The sequence below is a fragment of the Myotis daubentonii genome, chromosome 4, assembly GCF_963259705.1.
Source record: "Myotis daubentonii chromosome 4, mMyoDau2.1, whole genome shotgun sequence".
Taxonomy (NCBI): domain Eukaryota; kingdom Metazoa; phylum Chordata; class Mammalia; order Chiroptera; family Vespertilionidae; genus Myotis; species Myotis daubentonii.
In genome coordinates this window covers 115,984,829-116,003,314 of record NC_081843.1, presented here as the reverse complement: position 1 = coordinate 116,003,314, position 18,486 = coordinate 115,984,829, and the positions used below count along the sequence as shown (strand labels likewise).

The following is an 18,486-nucleotide window of genomic DNA, read 5'->3' as shown; positions in this document are numbered from 1 at the left end:
CCCAGGGGAGTCCACAGGTGCCACAGCCCCGCGCGGCCAGTGCTCACGCAGGTGCCCCGAGCGTCGGGAATGGAGGGAGCCAGGGCCTCCGCCCCAGGGAACGGAGGCCCCAGGGAACGGAGGCCCCAGGGAACGGAGGCCCCAGGGAGCAGCTGAGAGGCAAGGACATCTTAGCGGAATGGGGCACTTGGAAACAAATGCACAAAATGACAGTGTGAAGTGACAGCGTTCCTGGAAGAGGTGTGAGAGTCAGTTCCGGGCACTGGGCCGGGCCGGGCCGCACCCTGACCACCTCCTGTTGGGGGTTGAGAGGCGGGTCCACCAGAACCTCAGGACGAGGAGGCTCATTTGGCGGCGGGAGGCCTCGTGTGCTCCTCGGGTTGGGCTGGGCCCTAAAGCCAGTGGCCCGGTCCTGGTCAGAGAGAAAAGGAGACAGACGCCCGAGGTCGGAGGGTGGCGAGGGCAACCCCGCCCGCCCCAGGGCCTCTCACCTGGATGCCCAGTCGGTCCCAGCGGCCAACCTCCCGCCGGGTCCTGGCGGCGGTCACTGGGTTGAGCGCTGGCAGCTTTCCACGCCTGCTCGGCTCTCCCCAGGCTGATGCAGGAAGACGGGCGCCCACTCACCATCAGGGCCTCGGACAGAGGGAGGACGGGGCGCTGGGTGGGGCGGGCACCATGGCTGCACGTGGCCGCAGCGCACACTGGCCGGGCTGGCCCTTCCCGGGGCCGCTGGAAGATAGATGCTTTAACACATGGGATACTTTGTGCGCAGCACACACTCTCCCAAGTCCAAAGCTGTCTTCTCTCACGTTAGGGGAGCGATGACACGGGCACTGCCAACCTGTGAGCTTGAGCTGGGGCGCAGGGAAGCCTCCGGCCTCGGCTGTTGCCCTGCACGGAACTGACAGCAGTGCCAGGGAGCCAGATGGCGCACCCTCTGCCCCGAGACCCTGGTGATGGGGTGGTGGGGGGACTCACGCGCACTGCCAGCTGCTCATCTCCACGACCCACTGGACTCGGCTGGCGCTGACCCTGCACACAGGAGCCTCTCTGCTGTTCCAGCCGCTGCCCCATTAATATGCGAGGACTCACAGGCAGAGAAGCTGCTTCCAGTCTCCTCCCAGCCTGCAGCCTCCTGAGCCCAGGCCTTGAGCTCAGAGGGAGGAGAGCTGGGGGGAAGGGGCCACAATGGGCGGAGGGCTGAATGTGACGGGAGCTGGTATAACCAATCTACATAGAACCTGTATGTAAGGGAGGCCAAACCTGTATGTAAGGTTTCTGGGGCCAAAGAGCAGAAAAACACATGCTGGATGTAAAAACGACTTCTCGTTAAATCCCAGGGTGAAAGGTTAGTGGAGCAGAAAATGCATATGAAGAACATTTGGAAACACAAGAGGAAGTAAGGGAGCTCTTGGAAATAAAAAACTAAAATACTAAAAGGGTTGGAAGATAGTAAAAGTTCTATCAGAACATAAGCAAAAAGATGAAAAAATAAATAAAACATGAGACACAGAAGATTAATTGTACAATCTTACCATAAGAGAGAGCAAACTCGGGGGAAATCAGCCAAGAAATAACACAACGCCCCCTCCAGAAAAGAGGGCGTGTGGAGCAAGGCCCCCTGGGATAAAGCCTCAGCACCCAGTCCTTGCCAGCAGCTCCCAGAGGGCACAGATGGGGTGGGACCCAGAAGGCACCGCGGGGAAGGGGCGCGTCCTCCTCCCGCGAGAGGACGGCAAGCCACAGGGTAAACCAACGGTCCAAGTTTGAAGCAAGTGGGTGTGTGCAATGGTTTTGATCAATTTTCACTTCATCTTGACATAATAATTCTCCCTGGAAACAGAGAGGCCCTAAGGTTGGACAAACCATGGAGGCAAGGGTATCAAACTGTGATGGCTGGCCCACGCGGAGAGCCATCATTACGCGACGGAACCCGGCCTGTGGGCTCCCGATGTCAGGAGAAACGGCTGTGGAATGAGCCGGCCTCACGGTACAGAGCAGGAGGCGGATGCTGACTTTGGAAACGCAAACGGACAGTTTGCACGTCCCAGAGAACTGGAGGGCAGGGGAGGGCGGCTCTATCCCACTTTCACCACGGACACTTCTAACTACATTATTTACCGCGACCAAGTTTTCTTTCTTTTGCCTTTGCTTTACCTTTTTCTTTTTAATCCTCACCCGAGGATATGTTTTTCACTGATTATGAAAGAGAGAGGAAGGGAGAGAGAAACACTGATGTGAGATAAACATCTATCAGTTGCCTTCCTGAACGCGCCCCACGGGGATCAACCTGAAACCTAGGTATGTGCCCTGACTGGAAATCGAATCTGCCGCCTTCTGGTGTGTGGGACAACGCCCCAACCCACTGAGCCACCCGGCCGGGGTTGTGTTACCTTTTTTTGTATCTGTATGAGGAGGATGAATGCTAACTAAATTTACTGCGGTAATCATTTCACAAACATTTATGCTACACGCCTTCAACTTACACTGTGCTGTATGTCAACTGTATTTCAATACAACTGGAGAAAACAGGAAGTGACTAAGGAGAGGTGAGTTACATGTTGACATCTCATACATAAGGCCCACAGCAGTCTAAGCCTGGTGAGACAGTAATGCATGGCGACCACAGGCAGGTGAAGGCAGGTGAAGGCAGGTGAAGGCAGGTGAAGGCAGGTGAAGGCAGGTGAAGGGGACGTGGGCCAGCCACTGAGAAAGGGAGGGGCAGGAGCCTACGGCTTCGTTCTAACCCTCCCACCACATTTCACTTTCTAACTATCTGTCTGCTCCTCTGATATTTTCTTAAAGACTGAGGAAAGGAAAGCGACACGGGGCCATTTGCCATGGGGCCGCCATGATGGCGGGTTGCGCATGCTTTTCTTCCCATGTTGACCTGTGATTCAGCAACGCAGTTACGTGTGGTAATGTGACACATCGAGGTAGTCAAAAAGCCTTTTAGAGCAATCAGACCAAGCCCTCTGAAGAAATGGGAAAGGCAGAAATGGCCTGTAAGTGAGCTCTGTAAACAAAACAAACTGGGAAAATTCAGAGACGTGACAATAACGCCAACACCCCCCACCCCGCCGGCCTTTTCCAGAAGTGAGATCAAGTGCATTTCCCGTGTTTTCACGGTGGAACTTCCCCGAGTTGCCCATGTGTCTGCCGGGTTCCCACACAGCCACCGACAGACTCACACCGACAGCACGCTGGAGTCACGTATGATTTTTACTTGCCTGTTTACTCTTTTTATTTAAGTAAATCATTGTTTCCTTCATGATTTCTGTCCTTTGAGCTTACAATCAACTCTCACCTACAATTTAAAGGTTTAATATTTAACTGTATTTTTGTAGGTTTTCCTGTAATTCACATGAAATTTATTTTGAATATGGTATGTGGCAGGCATCTAACTAGTATCCTAACATCTTGTTGAATATCCCTCTTTTCATATGTGATCTCATTTATTAATCAAATTCCTACCACAAGATATATGTTGAGGACATGTTGCTTTGGATTTAAGTGAACAATAACATACGCTCAAAACAGATCATTTCTGTCTCCCTACTATTTACATCTCACTGCTTTATGCCTTAATGTTTTGGTTCATTCATTCAATGATCTAAGAACTTCTTACATTCTAGACATAGTAAGTTTAAGATATATAATGGCAAGTGAAAAGGGGGCTGTTTCCCTCATAAATCTTAAAACATCAAAAGATTAATTATGGCAGGAAGGAACATTGTTTTCTGTTGCTATAGTTTGTATTCAAAGAATGGTTTTCATCATTACATCAGTGTATTAGTGTATATTATATATTAATATTTAATTTATATAAGATGACTTTGTTCACTTCACTGGTTTCATAACAAAAATTTCAAAAGAGGAGTTGAAACTGTGCTATGCAACCGAGAAAGGAAAGCGCGGTGGCCAAGCTCGGAGGGCGCGGCCTCAGCCTGTATTTTCAAGGACAATCTGCACAGGACACGAACACACACTGTTTGGCCACTGAGTACAGAGCTCACGTTGCACACACTCACTGAAGTCATCGCACCTCTGACGACGAGAAGCTGCTGGCAGAGGCTCCTGCTGTCACTTCTGCCTCCCGTTCCAGGGACACACCTTTGTGTCAAACCTCCTTGTAAGGAAAACTGAGCCCAAGCATCTCTCACCAAGCACATCACACACACTGCTGCCTATTATAGGGTCATAAACACCAGCCTAAGACCCAGTTAGCATTTGGACAGGAAACATGCCTACAATCCCTGAAGAATACACGAGAAGCAAGCAAGGCGTTTAGAATGCTTTAATCTTTCCAGTCAACACCGTCTGCATCAGTAGCTGCAAAGCTGTAGCGTCAGCATCTCACATAACTCGTCGGTGAGGGGTTTTCAAGGGCGGGAGTAAGAACAGAACGACAGGAGGTACAAGTACTGGGTTTCACACTTCCGTTAAAAACTCAAATCAAAACTGCTTCTCTGCATTGAAACTCTATCAGAACTTGACGGCTGCCGTGGCTTTAGTCCCACGACTCGTCATCTGCTGGGTTCGCGATTTGTGAGGAGGAAAAGCCTGCAGTGCTCAGAGTGCTCTTGCCACGGAAATTCTTTAAAAGAGAGAGAGAGAGAGAGAGAGAGAGAGAGAGAGAGAGTTAGTGTCTGACCGCTTTAGGCTACAGGGCCCAGACGAGAGCAGGTAGCCTGAGTCTCCAGGACCCAGCTCTGGGGGTAAGGCCCACCTAGACCTGGGAAGTCAAGGAAAACACTTCAAGCCAATAGTTTTGGCAAATGGAGAAACTTAAAGCTCTGACACCAATGAGTACGCACAACTATTTCATGATTCGTATGCTGTTTCTGTTGCCTAGAAACTGACACCTCAGAAAAGATGTACAACTCATGTCTCTAGGACTGTATCTTAGTAATAATGTGGCAAGAATTCCCAAAATAAAGAATTCCTACAGGAAGTTCAAGAGATACCAAATTAGAATTTAAAATGCCAGCACACTTGGGGAGAGGGGGACTTCTGAGTATAAACCTGGATGTTAATTCTGCACCTTTAACACCAAAAATACCTGTATATATGAAATTTTAGAGAAATATCACGGTAACCTTCAGGTATAACAATATGGCTCAGGTAAATGCTGACGGTTCTCGGGATGCCTCAGTATCAGACATATCCCGCGGAGCGACGACAGCCCCGTCTGAGCTGCCCTCACCAACCTTCCTGGTGTCCACCGATGTGAACACGCTCTCTCTGCTGCTCCCACTGAAGCCGGGCACGTAGGTACTGAAGGCGATCTCTTCCAGCCACGCGGGAACGTCCTGCTGAGCCTTTAAAACAAATGCACTTCATGAGCCACAGGCACAGATGCAGCCTCAAAGACTGCCCTCCGCTTTCCTGAACGCCCTGCGCGAGGCGCCAGCTGCCACGCTGAGGTAAGAACACTGGGCGCAGCTCCAAGCCGGGACACTCACATCCGACAGCACCTTCACGAGCGGCTGCGCCAAGTGCCTGTCCGACTCGGGATCAAAGAAGGAGACGGCTCTGCCGGTGTTGCCACAGCGGCCGGTGCGCCCGATGCGGTGGACATACTCGTCGATGGTGGAGGGAAGGTCAAAATTGATCACATGCTGAACGTTTTCAATGTCCAGCCCCCTGGCAGCTACGGAAGTAGCCACCAGCACGGGGCACTTCCCGCAGCGGAAGTCTCCCAGGGCCTGCTCTCGCTCTCTCTGTTCCCGGTCCCTGGGAAGAAAGGAAAGCACGTATTTTAGGACAGCTCTGTCAAAAACTATAAGGAGAGCCTTTCAAGTGTGACGTGTGAATTTATTCTTACTACCAGTAAAAACCTCTGACACTACATTTCTTTTTAATACGAGCTCCATATGACATACTGTTCTCTCACATACCACGTATCTCACAGTTCCCACAACACTCTGAGGCTGGAACACCATCCCCAGCTGCAGATGGGGTGACAGCTAAGACATACAGTCAGGCTGTAAACTTGGATGACAAATGCCAAGTCTCACCTATTAATCTCTATTAATAATCTTTCTAGTCTTGGGAAAAACACGACGACTTGATTAGAATACTTTCTTAAAAAATACAGGTTTCTGACAAAGTATAACCTCAGCATCCTACAGTCACTGATAATATTTTACACGTACCAGTGGAGGACCAACAAGCCACGTTAGCGTGTTGTAAGCACGCAGTGCGCCAAGGAGATTAGACGGCAGAGGGAGCCCTGGCTCTGAGCACCGGGCCCGCAGGGGTCCTTAGAGGAGGCCCCACTCCTGGGGAGGAGGAGCCCTAAGACAGGCCTTACCTCCCTCGTCCCTGACACTTAGTTCTAATAAAACCTTGATATGAAGATGAAGAATAATATTTAGGTTCTGAGAATTCTGAACACGAATCCTAGGATTCTATCATATTCGTTATATAGACTCATGTTTCTGAACAAATGGCAAGTAGACACCACCTCCCTCCTAGGAAGTGGTATCAATCTACTCACCCATGAATGCTTGTTGTTGATATTTTTTCTTGACAAAGAAAAGTGGCAATAAAATCTGCTTTTTTCTTAGTTTCAACAAAGACCATAGCTCTTTCATCACCTACAATGAAAGACAATGGAACTATGACTAACATTCAAACCAAAAACTCAGAAAAAGGAAAGGGAGGTGGGTAGGAAACCTTCTCATCCACCTCTTCACTCTCAGCACCTCGACCAACCGGCCTGGTCGCTATCCGGGACGCAAATGTCCTCTCATGGGCTGGGCTGGGGGGAGAGAGAAATCCAGTCTGAACCAGCCGTTGAAGTGTGCACCGTATGTGTTTTTGAGGGGCACCCTGTATAAAGACCAGACACCTTTAGAAAATGCTTTCTTTCTCTTGCTCATTTTTGGAAATCAGATGGTTCCTTGCCTTCTTCTGCCTCTTTCCCTTCAAACTGAGAGCGAGCTACTACACGGGAGGAGGGTGGGGGAGGCGGGCAGGGGGACGTGCAGCCTGTCGCGCGCCCCACTGGAAGTTTTGTTTCCAGGTACAGCCTGCGGCTATTCCCTCAAACTAACAGATGCAGTGGAAGACCGTCCCTAAGAGCTGCTCTGGGGAAGGGAACTGATTTCTCAGCAGTGTGTTCTGAAGAAGCAGAGTCGGGTCTTTCAGTCCCTTCCAGCTCGAAAATGCTTCCGATCGATGAACACAGGAGGCCTTCGGAAGCAAAAACGGGAGCTGGAAATACAGCAGAGCTCACGTGGGGTGGGGTAGGGCTTGAGGTAAAAATATGTTACTAAGCTTTTCTATTTTCTAAAACAAACAAAACCCCCATTTTCCTGCTGGAATAGTTTTTAGTCAAATACTGTTAAGCAAAGTCTCAAATCCTTCCTACTTTTAACCGTTATGGAGGAGAAAGGACTATCCTCCTATATAATTACACAGAAAACTGAATCATAAAAACAGCTTTAGAAAAAGAATGAAAATAAACTTATTAAAACCCATACCAAACAATCCTTAAGAGTAGCTTTAAAAAATCAGAATCGTAACAGATAACCACACCAATGCCGGCACCTGTGTTCCGCAGGGTCTCGACCAGCTTCTCTCGCTTGGAGTACTGGCCCACTTGGAGGACCGTCTGCTGGACATCTGTGCATGCTCCACCCACTTGTCCAACAGCAACAAACAAGTAGTTCAGTTTTAAAAACTCCCCAGCCATCCTTGAAAGACAAAAGATTATTCCTTCACTTAACCTCTTCCATTAATATGCAAAATATCCGCTGAAATCCTGCAAGACAGATCATAACAACTACAATATAAGGTGAATACTTATATCATCCAAATACTACTTTCAAAGATCAATATAAAATACTAAGGTTCTGCAAAATACATAACTACTAGTGAAAAAGTTTGTGTCAAATAATGGACATAGTAATTCCAACTGCATGTGCTGACCACGCAAAACTATAAAATGTGTGTACAACAATAAAAAGTATGCTCCACTGAAATGTAAGTTTATGCAAAAATTCTGTTCTTTGCTCATTGCTTTTATCACGGAAAATACTGTTTATCAAATTACTAAACTTCAAACGAACTCTTAGGAGCAAGCCAGACCATAGGTCAGTGCGTGTCACGTCGTGATGCACAGAAAGTCATACTTGAACAAAACTGGGCCAAAAAGCGAGATAAGGGCCCAGAGGCCAGGCCAGGCCAGGCTGCTCGCCCAATAGCTGGGCACCAGCATCTTGACAGGCACAAGGTCGCCCCGAGACCTGGGAGCTGGAGAAGGGGCCTGGCAGTCACACAGCTGCGTCTGGGGGATGAAGGGCAGGTCCAAATCTCAGTCCCCTCTCTCCCCCTTGTTCTCTAGCCGCCTCCTCGAGTATCTGAAAATAGTGCAAACTCAGCGCACCCAGAGCCTTCACCAATCACTGCTGTGCTTTCCCCTCACCTGTTCCCCACCAGAGAGAAGAGAAGAGCTTCCTTCTGATCTACCTCCATCCAGCAAGCACCCTCTCATCCATAAACCTTGATGGCATCTGCACTTCCTTCCTGTCCTTCCTCCTCCTCATCACTGACCACATGTGAGCACCTGAGCCAGGCCCACCTGGGACTGGGCACTGGGAGCACAGTTCCTTCCTGCCCATCCTCCTCCTCATCACTGACCACACGTGAGCACCTGCGCCAGGCACACCTGGGACTGGGCACTGGGTGCACAAAGATGAATATGACAGTCTCTGCTTCTGAAGTGCTCACATTGATTTATATAAAAATAATTACTATACTTTTAAAATGTCCAGTTTAATGTTCACACATTTTAATTATATAGTATTTTAATGTATCCTGTATAATAAAGCAGTAATATGCAAATTGACCATTACACCCTCACACAAGATGGCCGCCCCCATGTGGTCAAAGATGGCCACCACAAGATGGCCAGCAGGGGAGGGCAGTTGGGGGCAATCGGGCTGGCAGGGGAGGGCAGTTGGGGGCAATCGGGCTGGCAGGGGAGCAGTTAGGCATCGATCAGGCTGGCAGGAGAGTGGTTAGGGGGTGATGAGGCTAGCAGGCAGAAGAGGTTAGGGGCAATTAGGCAGGCAGGCAGGCGAGCGGTTGGGAGCCAGCAGTTCCGGATTGTGAGTCGGACATCCCCCAAGGGGGTCCCAGATTGGAGAGGGTACAGGCTGGGCTGAGGAATATTCCCCCCCCCCCTCAAGTGCACAAATTTCGTGCACCAGGCCTCTAGTTTATATAACAATCTAGTGTTACAAAAGCATCTACTGAACACTTCTTGCATTCCAATAAATGTACAATGTTTTAAACAGTTTAAAATGATGTCTATTTAGAAGAGTCTTTGAGTTTGAAGCTTGATCTGAGGAAGCAGCAAGTAAGAATGTGAAAGAGTAATGATGCAAGGCATTCCATGCCAAAGGAGAGGAGAAATGAGAACAAATCCCGAGGAGGATAGGATGCAGCTTGTCCAGCCACAGGACACCGCTCACAGACCAGAAACAAATGATTCCAGGTAAGCAAGTGGCAGGGGAGGCCGATGGTCACGTGTGAGCATTTGAAAGCTGTTATCGTCTGTGGGGATGGGAGACACGCAAGGGTTTATTCTGAACCAATGTCCCAGAGGGTCAGACTTCATTTCAGAATTATCTCTACTGTGAAAGTGGGGCTAAGGGAGGGAGGCAGGTTGGAAAGCTACTGCCAACAAGCAAAGGAAAACGGAAAAGGCTCTAAATTACGGCTGGAAACAGAAGAAACTAACAGATTTGAAACATTTTAGGGATAACTGCCAAGTTGAGTATTGTTCAAGGGCAGTGACATAAAGGAATGTGAAGGAGGATTCAACATAATTCAAAGGATTTGGGCTTAAAAAGACCATGATCCCAATAAGGAGAACTTGGAAGAGGAGGCTGAAGAAGGGGTCAGCTTTGGACATGAGGAACAGGAGGTGCTGGTAATCCATCCAAGAGGAAAATGCCGCTAAGAGGCTAGATCTGAGCATCTGGAGCCCAGGAAAGAGACCAGGGATACGGGCAATAGGTTGGACATTACCGGCAGGTGCCAGCCAATGAGATGGATGCTGCAAGGCCTCGGTGAGCACGGAAGGGAGAAGCACGAACTCAGGCAGAAGTCAGTGATGCGATCGAGGAGTCAGGGACTGAACGATACACATGACCCATGAGCAGGGACTCCACCCGACTCACTGTATGTTCCCAGGCTCAGAATCCAACATGGCACATAAAAGGTCCTCAGCAAACACTGCTGCCCGATGGGGCACACATGGCCACTGGGGCTGGCTGATACCCAAATACTTTCCTATTTCAGGGTAGACATGCAGACACGGAACATGTGATGAGTGAAAGACACTGCCAGCCAGCCCCGCCCGAGGGCCTGTGGCCCCATGCAATTTTCTACCAGACCAGGGCCCTCTGCAGAGCACAGGCGGCCCACAGTCACATCACACTGGACCCGGAGCTGCCACCCTGGCAGGAGCTAGAACCACCCTTGCCTGTCCCCTGGAAAGACAGCCAGTGCCCGGCTTGAAGAGACCCTCTGTGAGGCCTGTGGCCTCATCACGCCACAGTCACAGGAACTCGAATCAGGATCTTTGTGGTGCATGGGCCTGGGCACCAAGGGACGCAAGCAAGAGAGGCCCCATCCCATCACCCCAGAGACCCACGAGGGACCTGTGCCTCCTGCCCCACAGCAGGTTCGGCAGGTCTGGAGGTTGATTCCCGAGGAGAGCACAGTCCCGCCTCTGCAAACAGCTGAACGAGGAGCTGACGCTGCTGCCTGGGCGCTGCAGGCTCGCGTGGCTAAGGGACCAGCAGGCCCAACGCAGAGTCACACACTAGAGGGATCCTCCTGGCTCACAACTCACCAGGCCACATCTGTCAACAGCTGGTGGGCACATCTTCTACCCAAGACCAACTCCCCCAAGCTCTATAACTCTGATTTGAAGAAAAGGGACAATTATAAAAACAACTTAATTTAGTAAGAACTTACTAAATCCTAGCTGGGTGCTGTGCTATAATACACACATACACATTTTAATAAAATGTGAGGTTAATGCAAAGCCAAGAACAAAGGTAAGAAACAATGAAAACTATGGTCACTTTTTAGGAATACATCTACTTTTTAAAACTATTTTATAATCTTAAAAAAGTTAAATATTTCTCAAAAATAGAATGTTCATATTGCTTCTGTTTCTATAAAAGCATGTATGTACATTACAATTATCTTTAAGAAGAAAAAAAATGAACCTTTGAATTTCTTCTGGGAAAGTTGCACTAAACATAAGGGTTTGGCGCTGTTCCTTTGAAGGCATTCCTGGACAGGAAATTAATTTCTTCATTTCTGGTCCGAAACCCATATCCAGCATGCGGTCAGCTTCATCCAGAACTAGATATCTGACTTGTCTAAGACCAATCTTTATGCGTATTTTCCAAGATTAGAGCAGAGAATGCACACTAGTTATTATATTAAACTAAAATATTACACATTCCAACTATTAATATTTTCTTAAGGATGAAGATTAGAAATCAATGCAATGAGAATGGTTATGCTTAGATAATACTTCACTATTTCAGTTCTCCGTTATTTCTAATGTTGTAAACATTTTGTAAGTTACGACTAAAACCAGAATATCTAGACCAATACTGCCCAGCAGACCTCACTCACGTGACCATTCTGCATCTTCGCTGCCTGACACACCAGCCACGGCCACTGTCGCTATATATGCACTTGAACTGTGGCTAGTGTGCCTGAGAAACTGAATTTTAAGTTTTGAATCATCTTTGAAGTTAAATAGACATATGCATAATGAATTGGACAGCACAGATCTAGACTGTTTTCTGATAAAGTCAGATTCCTTGAGAAATAAAAATTTCTAACAGAATGACAAATACAAATGTCTTTTAAATGGCAATTTTTTTTCTAACTCTTTCAAATCCTGAATGAATTCTCCATTCTCTAACCACTCACAAACAACTGGGAAACGCCTCTGACCTTGAACATTTATGCTATAAAGAGAAGCACACATTTACAAACAGGAAACGGATGACTTTGGTACCACCATGGGACATGCTTAGTGACAGATCAAGGTGGACCTCGCTGGATGCTCTTTTTTAACTTTATTTTTATTGTTGACACTATTGCAGATGTTCCCATTTCCAACAACCCCCCTTGGCCCGCCTGCCCCCGGCCCCTCCCCTCTTCCTGCTGGCCGTCACCACACAGCTGTGTGTGTCCACGGGCTGTGCAGACACAGCACGTTCTTTGGCTAATCCTTTCCTCTTCTTTCATCCATTCCCCTCCATCCCTGCCCCCTCTGCATACTCTTAGTAAGTATTCTAAGAGAAGTGCCTTGATGCAGAAAAACATGTTTTGAGTAACCTCTTTAGAGAAGAGCTAAAAAAGAAAAAAAAAAGAAGCAGCAAATCACGTTCATGAAAGTGAACTTAAAGTATTGTTCAGAGATGTAACAGTGTGGTATGTGCAAACCTAAAGTATGCACATGGCCCTAAAATCTCCTAAAGTCGTAGAAAATTAACAAGTCTGGTTACTATCGCTCCCACACTTACATGGGAGACAAAATTGTTGTCGTCAAAGGCTTCTTCTAGGGGGAAAAATATTTCATCCAGACATAGATGAAACTAGAGAAAAGCGTTTATCACATCTGTCTCCCAGGGTGGCTGGGTATAGGATACGGGTTCTGAAATCAGATGGAGATTCTACTCTAGCCCTATTAACTTACTAGAGCTAACTAGGGGGTTTTAAATAAATAACATGATCACGCTGAGTTTGTGTTCCCAAGTATGAAATGAGAACTAGTATTTATCTCCTGTTAAGGAGGTAAGAACACATTAAAAAAATGTGAGGGGGCCTACCATAGGAATGGTTATCGATGGTGCTCTAACAAACACCTCCATCTCTACAGCACTGTCGCCATTCCCATACACAACACTTACTTCATCCACACAGCCGCCCCCGCGCCTACCTTTTCTTTACCGATGACATCCATCAGTCTCCCAGGAGTGGCACATAACACATTACAGCCTTGGGTTATCTGTCGAACTGAATGCCCAAACTGGGTTCCCCCATATATGACAACAGCTCTTACACAAGTTCTATTGACAAGAAAAAGAAATGTTATTTTCTAGTTACTTAAAAATTAGACACTTATATCTAACAAAATGTAAAGCAAAATCCATAAAGACAAAACCTAATACATTCAACAACCTTTAAAAAATTAAATTCTTCCCAGGAAGAGGTTGACAAATGAAAAACCATGGAAAAATATTTTGTTATGATCTGATAAAGAGCTCTTCAAAAACAAGGATAAACACCACCATTGCCCACACAAAAATAGGACAAAAACATGAAGAAATGATTCATTAAAAGCACAAATAACCTTTAAACCTTTTTAAAGCTACACATTATTTCTAAAAGGAAAACAAATGAAGATGAATACATTTCCCCTCAAGTGTGATAACACCAGTCAGGCAGACCATAGGGAAACTGGCACTTGAGGGGGTAAACTGAAGCCACCCATTTCACAATTGTAGTCACTATTCAAATTTAAAAACGTATTTTTGTTCCAATAAGTTCACACACATGAATTTATCCTTCAGATATGTCCCCGTTACAGGCAAAGATGACTGTATAATAAGATTCAGTGCCAACATTGTTTTTAGTATCGAAAGATTGAAAACTACCTAAGCATCTAACAATAGAAAACTCAAAATTACAGTCCATCCATCCAAAGGAATATGTGCTTTCATAAAGAGAAAGGGGCCAGTTCTAGAATAAGCAACACTGCAGCATACACCGTTTAAGATCACAGGTGGCGCCAGCTGAGCAGGCCACCATTTGTCACGAGGACCGAAAGGCACGTGTGGAGAAGGTGCAAGACGCAGAGCAGGTGGACACTGCTCACTTCCTCCCATGACCACATCAACCTTCCAACTGAACTACAGACCCACCAACCTGAGCATCAAGTTGAGGGCAGCTGAACAGAAGCCTGACAACCAAAGATACAGACCCCGAGACTGGTAGGGAGGGGGCGGTGCAAGAAGGGCTGGGCCCTCCCACCTGGGTGGCGGCTGAGAACCAGAAAGAATGTCTCATTGCAAAAGTTCCCCCTTAGGAGTGAGGGTCACACCTCGCACCGGGCTCCCCAGCCAAGAGCACCAGAGCCAGAAGAGGAGCCCATGTAACACCTGGCTGGGAAAGCCAGCAGCGATGCTGCCTGTCCAGGGAGACAGAAGGCAGCTGGAAGCCCAGGGCTCCCCTTAAAGGGACAGTGCACAAATGCTCGTTCGTGGGCACTCACTCTGGGCTCCAGTGAAGGGACGGGGGCTGGAAGGCTGCCGGAGACACACGGGGACAGACCACATTGTGTGGCTCTGGCTGAGGGCTGGAGGGACAGCCGCCAATGCCCGTGTCGAGTCCTCTTACTGCACCGCCCACAGGCACCGTATTTCCATCAAGGCTCAACTCCCACAGGAGGCCCACAGAGCCTACACCAGAGACACTCCTGCAGAACTGGCCCAGGGGGTCAAGGAGACTGTGTCGCTGGGCCCCACAGGACCTACCACTAAGGCCATCCTACCAAGACTGGAAACTCAACAGTTCTACCTAGTGCACAGAAACACAGAGAGAAGCCAAAATGAGGAAACAAAGAAATATGCCCCAAATGAAAGAATTGCAGAGATCTAGAAAAAGAACTCAATGAAATGGAGGCAAGTAATCTACCAGACACAGAGTTCCACACAATGGTTATGGGAAGGCTTTATTGCTAGTAGCCCCAAATTAGAAACAACTCCAACACCCCCAAATAGGGAAGTAAAACACATACACATAGGCAATTTTAAAGTCTTTAAAAATTAGGTCTAATAATGAAATAAGCAGTTTTCCATGTTTATGTGTAAAAGAGGAGAAAATTAGGAACACCTGAAGTTTATTTTTTAAATTAAAAATTACCAGAACATACACCAATAGGTTCACTACAGTAGGTCCTCCGTTTACGTGGGAGATCTGTTCCTACAGAGTGACGTAATGCGATTTTCGCCGTAGTAAGAACCCACCTATTCGAGCACCTACGTCCTCACATGGAGCACAGACACAGCAGTAATGAAGGGAAACAGTAAACAACATTTAAAAGAGAGATAACAATTCCCGACCTTTACTTGTGGCAAATAAATAATAAAAAACATAACGCACATATGTACAGTGGGGCCTTGACTTACGAGTGTCCCGACCAACGAGTTTTTTGAGATACCAGCTGTCTCTCGGCCGATTTTTTGCATTGACTTGATAGAGTAATTTGAGTTAACGAGCTCCTTAACAAGCTCCTTAATGAGCTCGGTCTCGGAAGGAATTAAACTCATAAGTCAAGGCCCCACTGTACATACGTTGAAATGACAGAACTTTTTAAGAAATACTATAAATGGGAGATAGTGATGTAACCACAAAACAACGTGTGTCGAGTCCGACATAACCCGAGGACTGCCTTACTTTCTTATTCTATTATCGTCTAAGTTTTCATAAGCATGTTTCTTTTTAAAAATAAAAATAAGCAGGGATTCCATAAACAAGATTAGGAAGAAGAACACTTGGATTAAGTTACACGACTGTGGTGCTACTGAGTTCTCCCCCAAGCAGAGGAGAAAGTCTTCTTAAAAAACGCTTGCTCAAGTGAGTGGCCTCCAGACGCACTCACCCAAAAGAGAACTTCCTGGCTTCCAGGTAGATCTGATTGATGAGCTCTCGGGTGGGGGCCACGATGATGCACTCGGGCTCCTGCAGCTCCCGGAAGCGGCTGGCGGTGATGCCGTCACGCATCATGTGCGCCAGGATTGGCAAGAGAAACGCTGCCTACAAGTTAAAGGGCATAATTGACAAATTACCACGCATCCTCTTCCACCCTTAATCATTTTGGTTTAGACACTACCATGTTCCAGAAGGAGCTGAACACACCTAGAAAAATTAAACATCTGTTAACTGCAACACTAGTCTAAAATCACTTCAAAATTCTTTCTTCAGAACTACGCACACCCCACTAAGAGCAGAAACCAGAAGCAAAAATGTAAGTACAGTATTTACGACAGTTCACTGAAATCATCTTCAAACCTTCAATCCAACAAAAGAGGGGAAGAACCAAAGTTCAAAAACCGTTAACTCGCGTGTGGGCAGAACACGTGGGAAAGTGGCTTACAGTTTTCCCCGATCCCGTCTGAGCACAAGCCATCAAGTCTCGCCCTGCGAGTATGATAGGGATGCTGTATTTCTGCACAGGAGTCAGCTTCGTATAACCAGCCTTAGCAATGTTGTTATTTAGCGTCTGACAGAGATTAGCTTCTTCAAACGTCTACAAGAAAGGGGCAGTGAGTCATTTCCATTTATCAACTGCAGATCATTCCATAAACATTTCATTTGAATTCGTTTTCAGTTTTTTAAAATTCCACTTTACATACTAAAATTACTTTACTAATACGGCCCCACTCAAAGTACTATCCAACCTGCATCACTACTCAAATGCATAAGGAGTAGTTCCAGGAGACAGTGGTTCTAAAGGCAGTTTCTCTGCCCCCTTTAAACCTGTGAGACACAAATAACTGATCAGTAACAAGGGCTGGTTATCAACAAGGTCCCACCTGCCTTAGGAAATCACTCCCCTAACCCAACTTTCTCAAATACTTCGGAAGCAGAGATCTTGACTCTACAGAGTATCCTTTTTAGTAAATGTTAAGTAAAAGGTGCACCTGGTTTGGAGGTGAGGGTGAAATCAGGAGCCTCTCTTTCAACACAGGAATTAACGCTATGTAGGTGGTAGACATGGTTTTGAATTTCCTAACCCTTTATTGACTAAGATGAAATTCTTGTATTCCTTAGTATCGACTTAAAGGAATGTGCCATATATTTTGAAACCACAGTTTGAGACAGTCAATACAGGGATAATGACCACTGACCAAAATCGCTGGTGGAACGTCGTGTCCAGACACTTCCACGAGAATACTGTCATACTTGTCAAAGTTGATGCCTGTCTGATAATGTGCGAAGATGGAGTCCTCATCCTCGGGTGGGGCAGGTGGGACGTAGGTCACTTTTGGTCCTTGGAATTCAAATAATAAACAGGATCTCCATTACAGGACCAGAAGAAAAGTAAGAGGGAAACAGACAAAAACTGGCAAAATACTATACAATTTCTCAATATTTAGCATTAAAGTTTTAATTTCTAAGTTTAAAAAGTTAACTTCGCTTTTAAATATTCTGCGTTTTTATTAAAATGCAATACACATTCTGTGAATCACACAAAGTTAATGTACCTTGAGTGTCATCACTTTCTGCTCCTTCAGTTCCTGACTTCCAAGAATCTTAAAGGGAATCAAACCCAAAAAGAGAGAAATGTTTTTTAAAACGGGGGGTGAGAGAACTCTCACTGTAAGAATCAAACGCCTCATCTCGAGGAACACTCACTCTTGGCAGGGCCTGTGACGACGTCTTCATTTAGCCCTTTGTAGCCCCCTAGGAAGGAAACCCACAGTGACAACCAGGACAAGGCGGTGCCCACCTTTATCTTCACTGCTTGTCCTCAAAGAGAACATTCTAAAAACGGACAGACGTCTTTAAAGTCCTTTCGCACAAATAATACTTGAGACAATTAAGATACGTGGAATCCTGAGCATTTTGTTGCCTTTGTATTCAAAATGCTGGTTTTATGCAGCTGACTCTGTTAAATATTACTGTTTTTTTGTTTAAGCTGTTATGTCTCTAATTCCTATGTCCCTCAGCAAAGGGGTTTATTTTCTAAAAGGAAGTAAGTGTTCATCTGTGTTGGGGTGTCCCCACCAGCACCTCCAGGTCCCACCATTTCCCAGGACTCACGTGATGACTTATTACAGGGAACGAACAGAGAGCAGAACCGCCAAGGGGCAAAGTCAGACACCCAGGCCCAGCGTCCATGTCCTCTCCCCTGCTCTCACCCAGGACGCGCCTCACTCCCCAGCAAGGAGCTGGGACTGCTGTCCCCAGGGGAAGCTCAGAAGACGCGAGACCCAGGCTTTGCTGAGGGCTGACAATGCGGCCACCTCCGGCCTGGGAGTCCAGACCCCAGAGGAAAAGCAGGAGCAGCCGGGCCTCCCTGTGCACCTGTGGCCTTTCTACTTCGGGCAACGCCCCCTCTGGGCCGCTGAGGGTACATCACAACCCAGAACAGGCTGCCCTCTGTGTGGGAGGCTAACAAGAGGGAGCCTTTTCCTGGGAGCCCTACACTTGTCCACAGAAAGGTCTCGAAACATTTCTTTTCACACCGCACGGGAGCATTTGGAGAAGAATCTTTCTAGAGTCAAGACTCCAGGGCCTGGGCAGGGTGCTGCTCTGAAAGCTCAGACTCTGCATGACCCTGAGGCTCCCAGACGGCCAGCCAGCTCCACTGTCCTAACAGCCGGGAGAGCGTGGCCCTCGTGCAGGACAGGAAGGGCGTGACTGAAA

The 18,486-nt window shown here is 47.2% G+C and overlaps 1 protein-coding gene across 2 annotated transcripts in view; it reads right to left on the bottom strand.

Annotated features, from left to right (window-relative positions):
* Window positions 1-4,090: 4,090 nt before the first annotated feature.
* DDX4 (DEAD-box helicase 4) overlaps window positions 4,091-18,486 on the bottom strand; it is a 38,246-nt gene continuing 23,850 nt past the window's right edge. The window contains exons 10-21 of one of the 2 annotated variants that reach the window (XM_059695041.1): window positions 17,473-17,520; window positions 17,322-17,369; window positions 16,965-17,107; window positions 16,211-16,363; window positions 15,716-15,870; window positions 12,992-13,121; window positions 11,256-11,422; window positions 7,558-7,703; window positions 6,503-6,602; window positions 5,466-5,736; window positions 5,211-5,321; window positions 4,091-4,597 (exon numbers count right to left, since the gene is read on the bottom strand). In XM_059695041.1, coding sequence (XP_059551024.1) covers window positions 4,511-4,597; window positions 5,211-5,321; window positions 5,466-5,736; window positions 6,503-6,602; window positions 7,558-7,703; window positions 11,256-11,422; window positions 12,992-13,121; window positions 15,716-15,870; window positions 16,211-16,363; window positions 16,965-17,107; window positions 17,322-17,369; window positions 17,473-17,520 — 1,559 coding nt within the window. In that variant the 3' untranslated portion in view covers window positions 4,091-4,510. The remainder of the gene's footprint in view (window positions 4,598-5,210; window positions 5,322-5,465; window positions 5,737-6,502; window positions 6,603-7,557; window positions 7,704-11,255; window positions 11,423-12,991; window positions 13,122-15,715; window positions 15,871-16,210; window positions 16,364-16,964; window positions 17,108-17,321; window positions 17,370-17,472; window positions 17,521-18,486) is intronic. The other variant, XM_059695040.1, reaches the window with a different exon arrangement.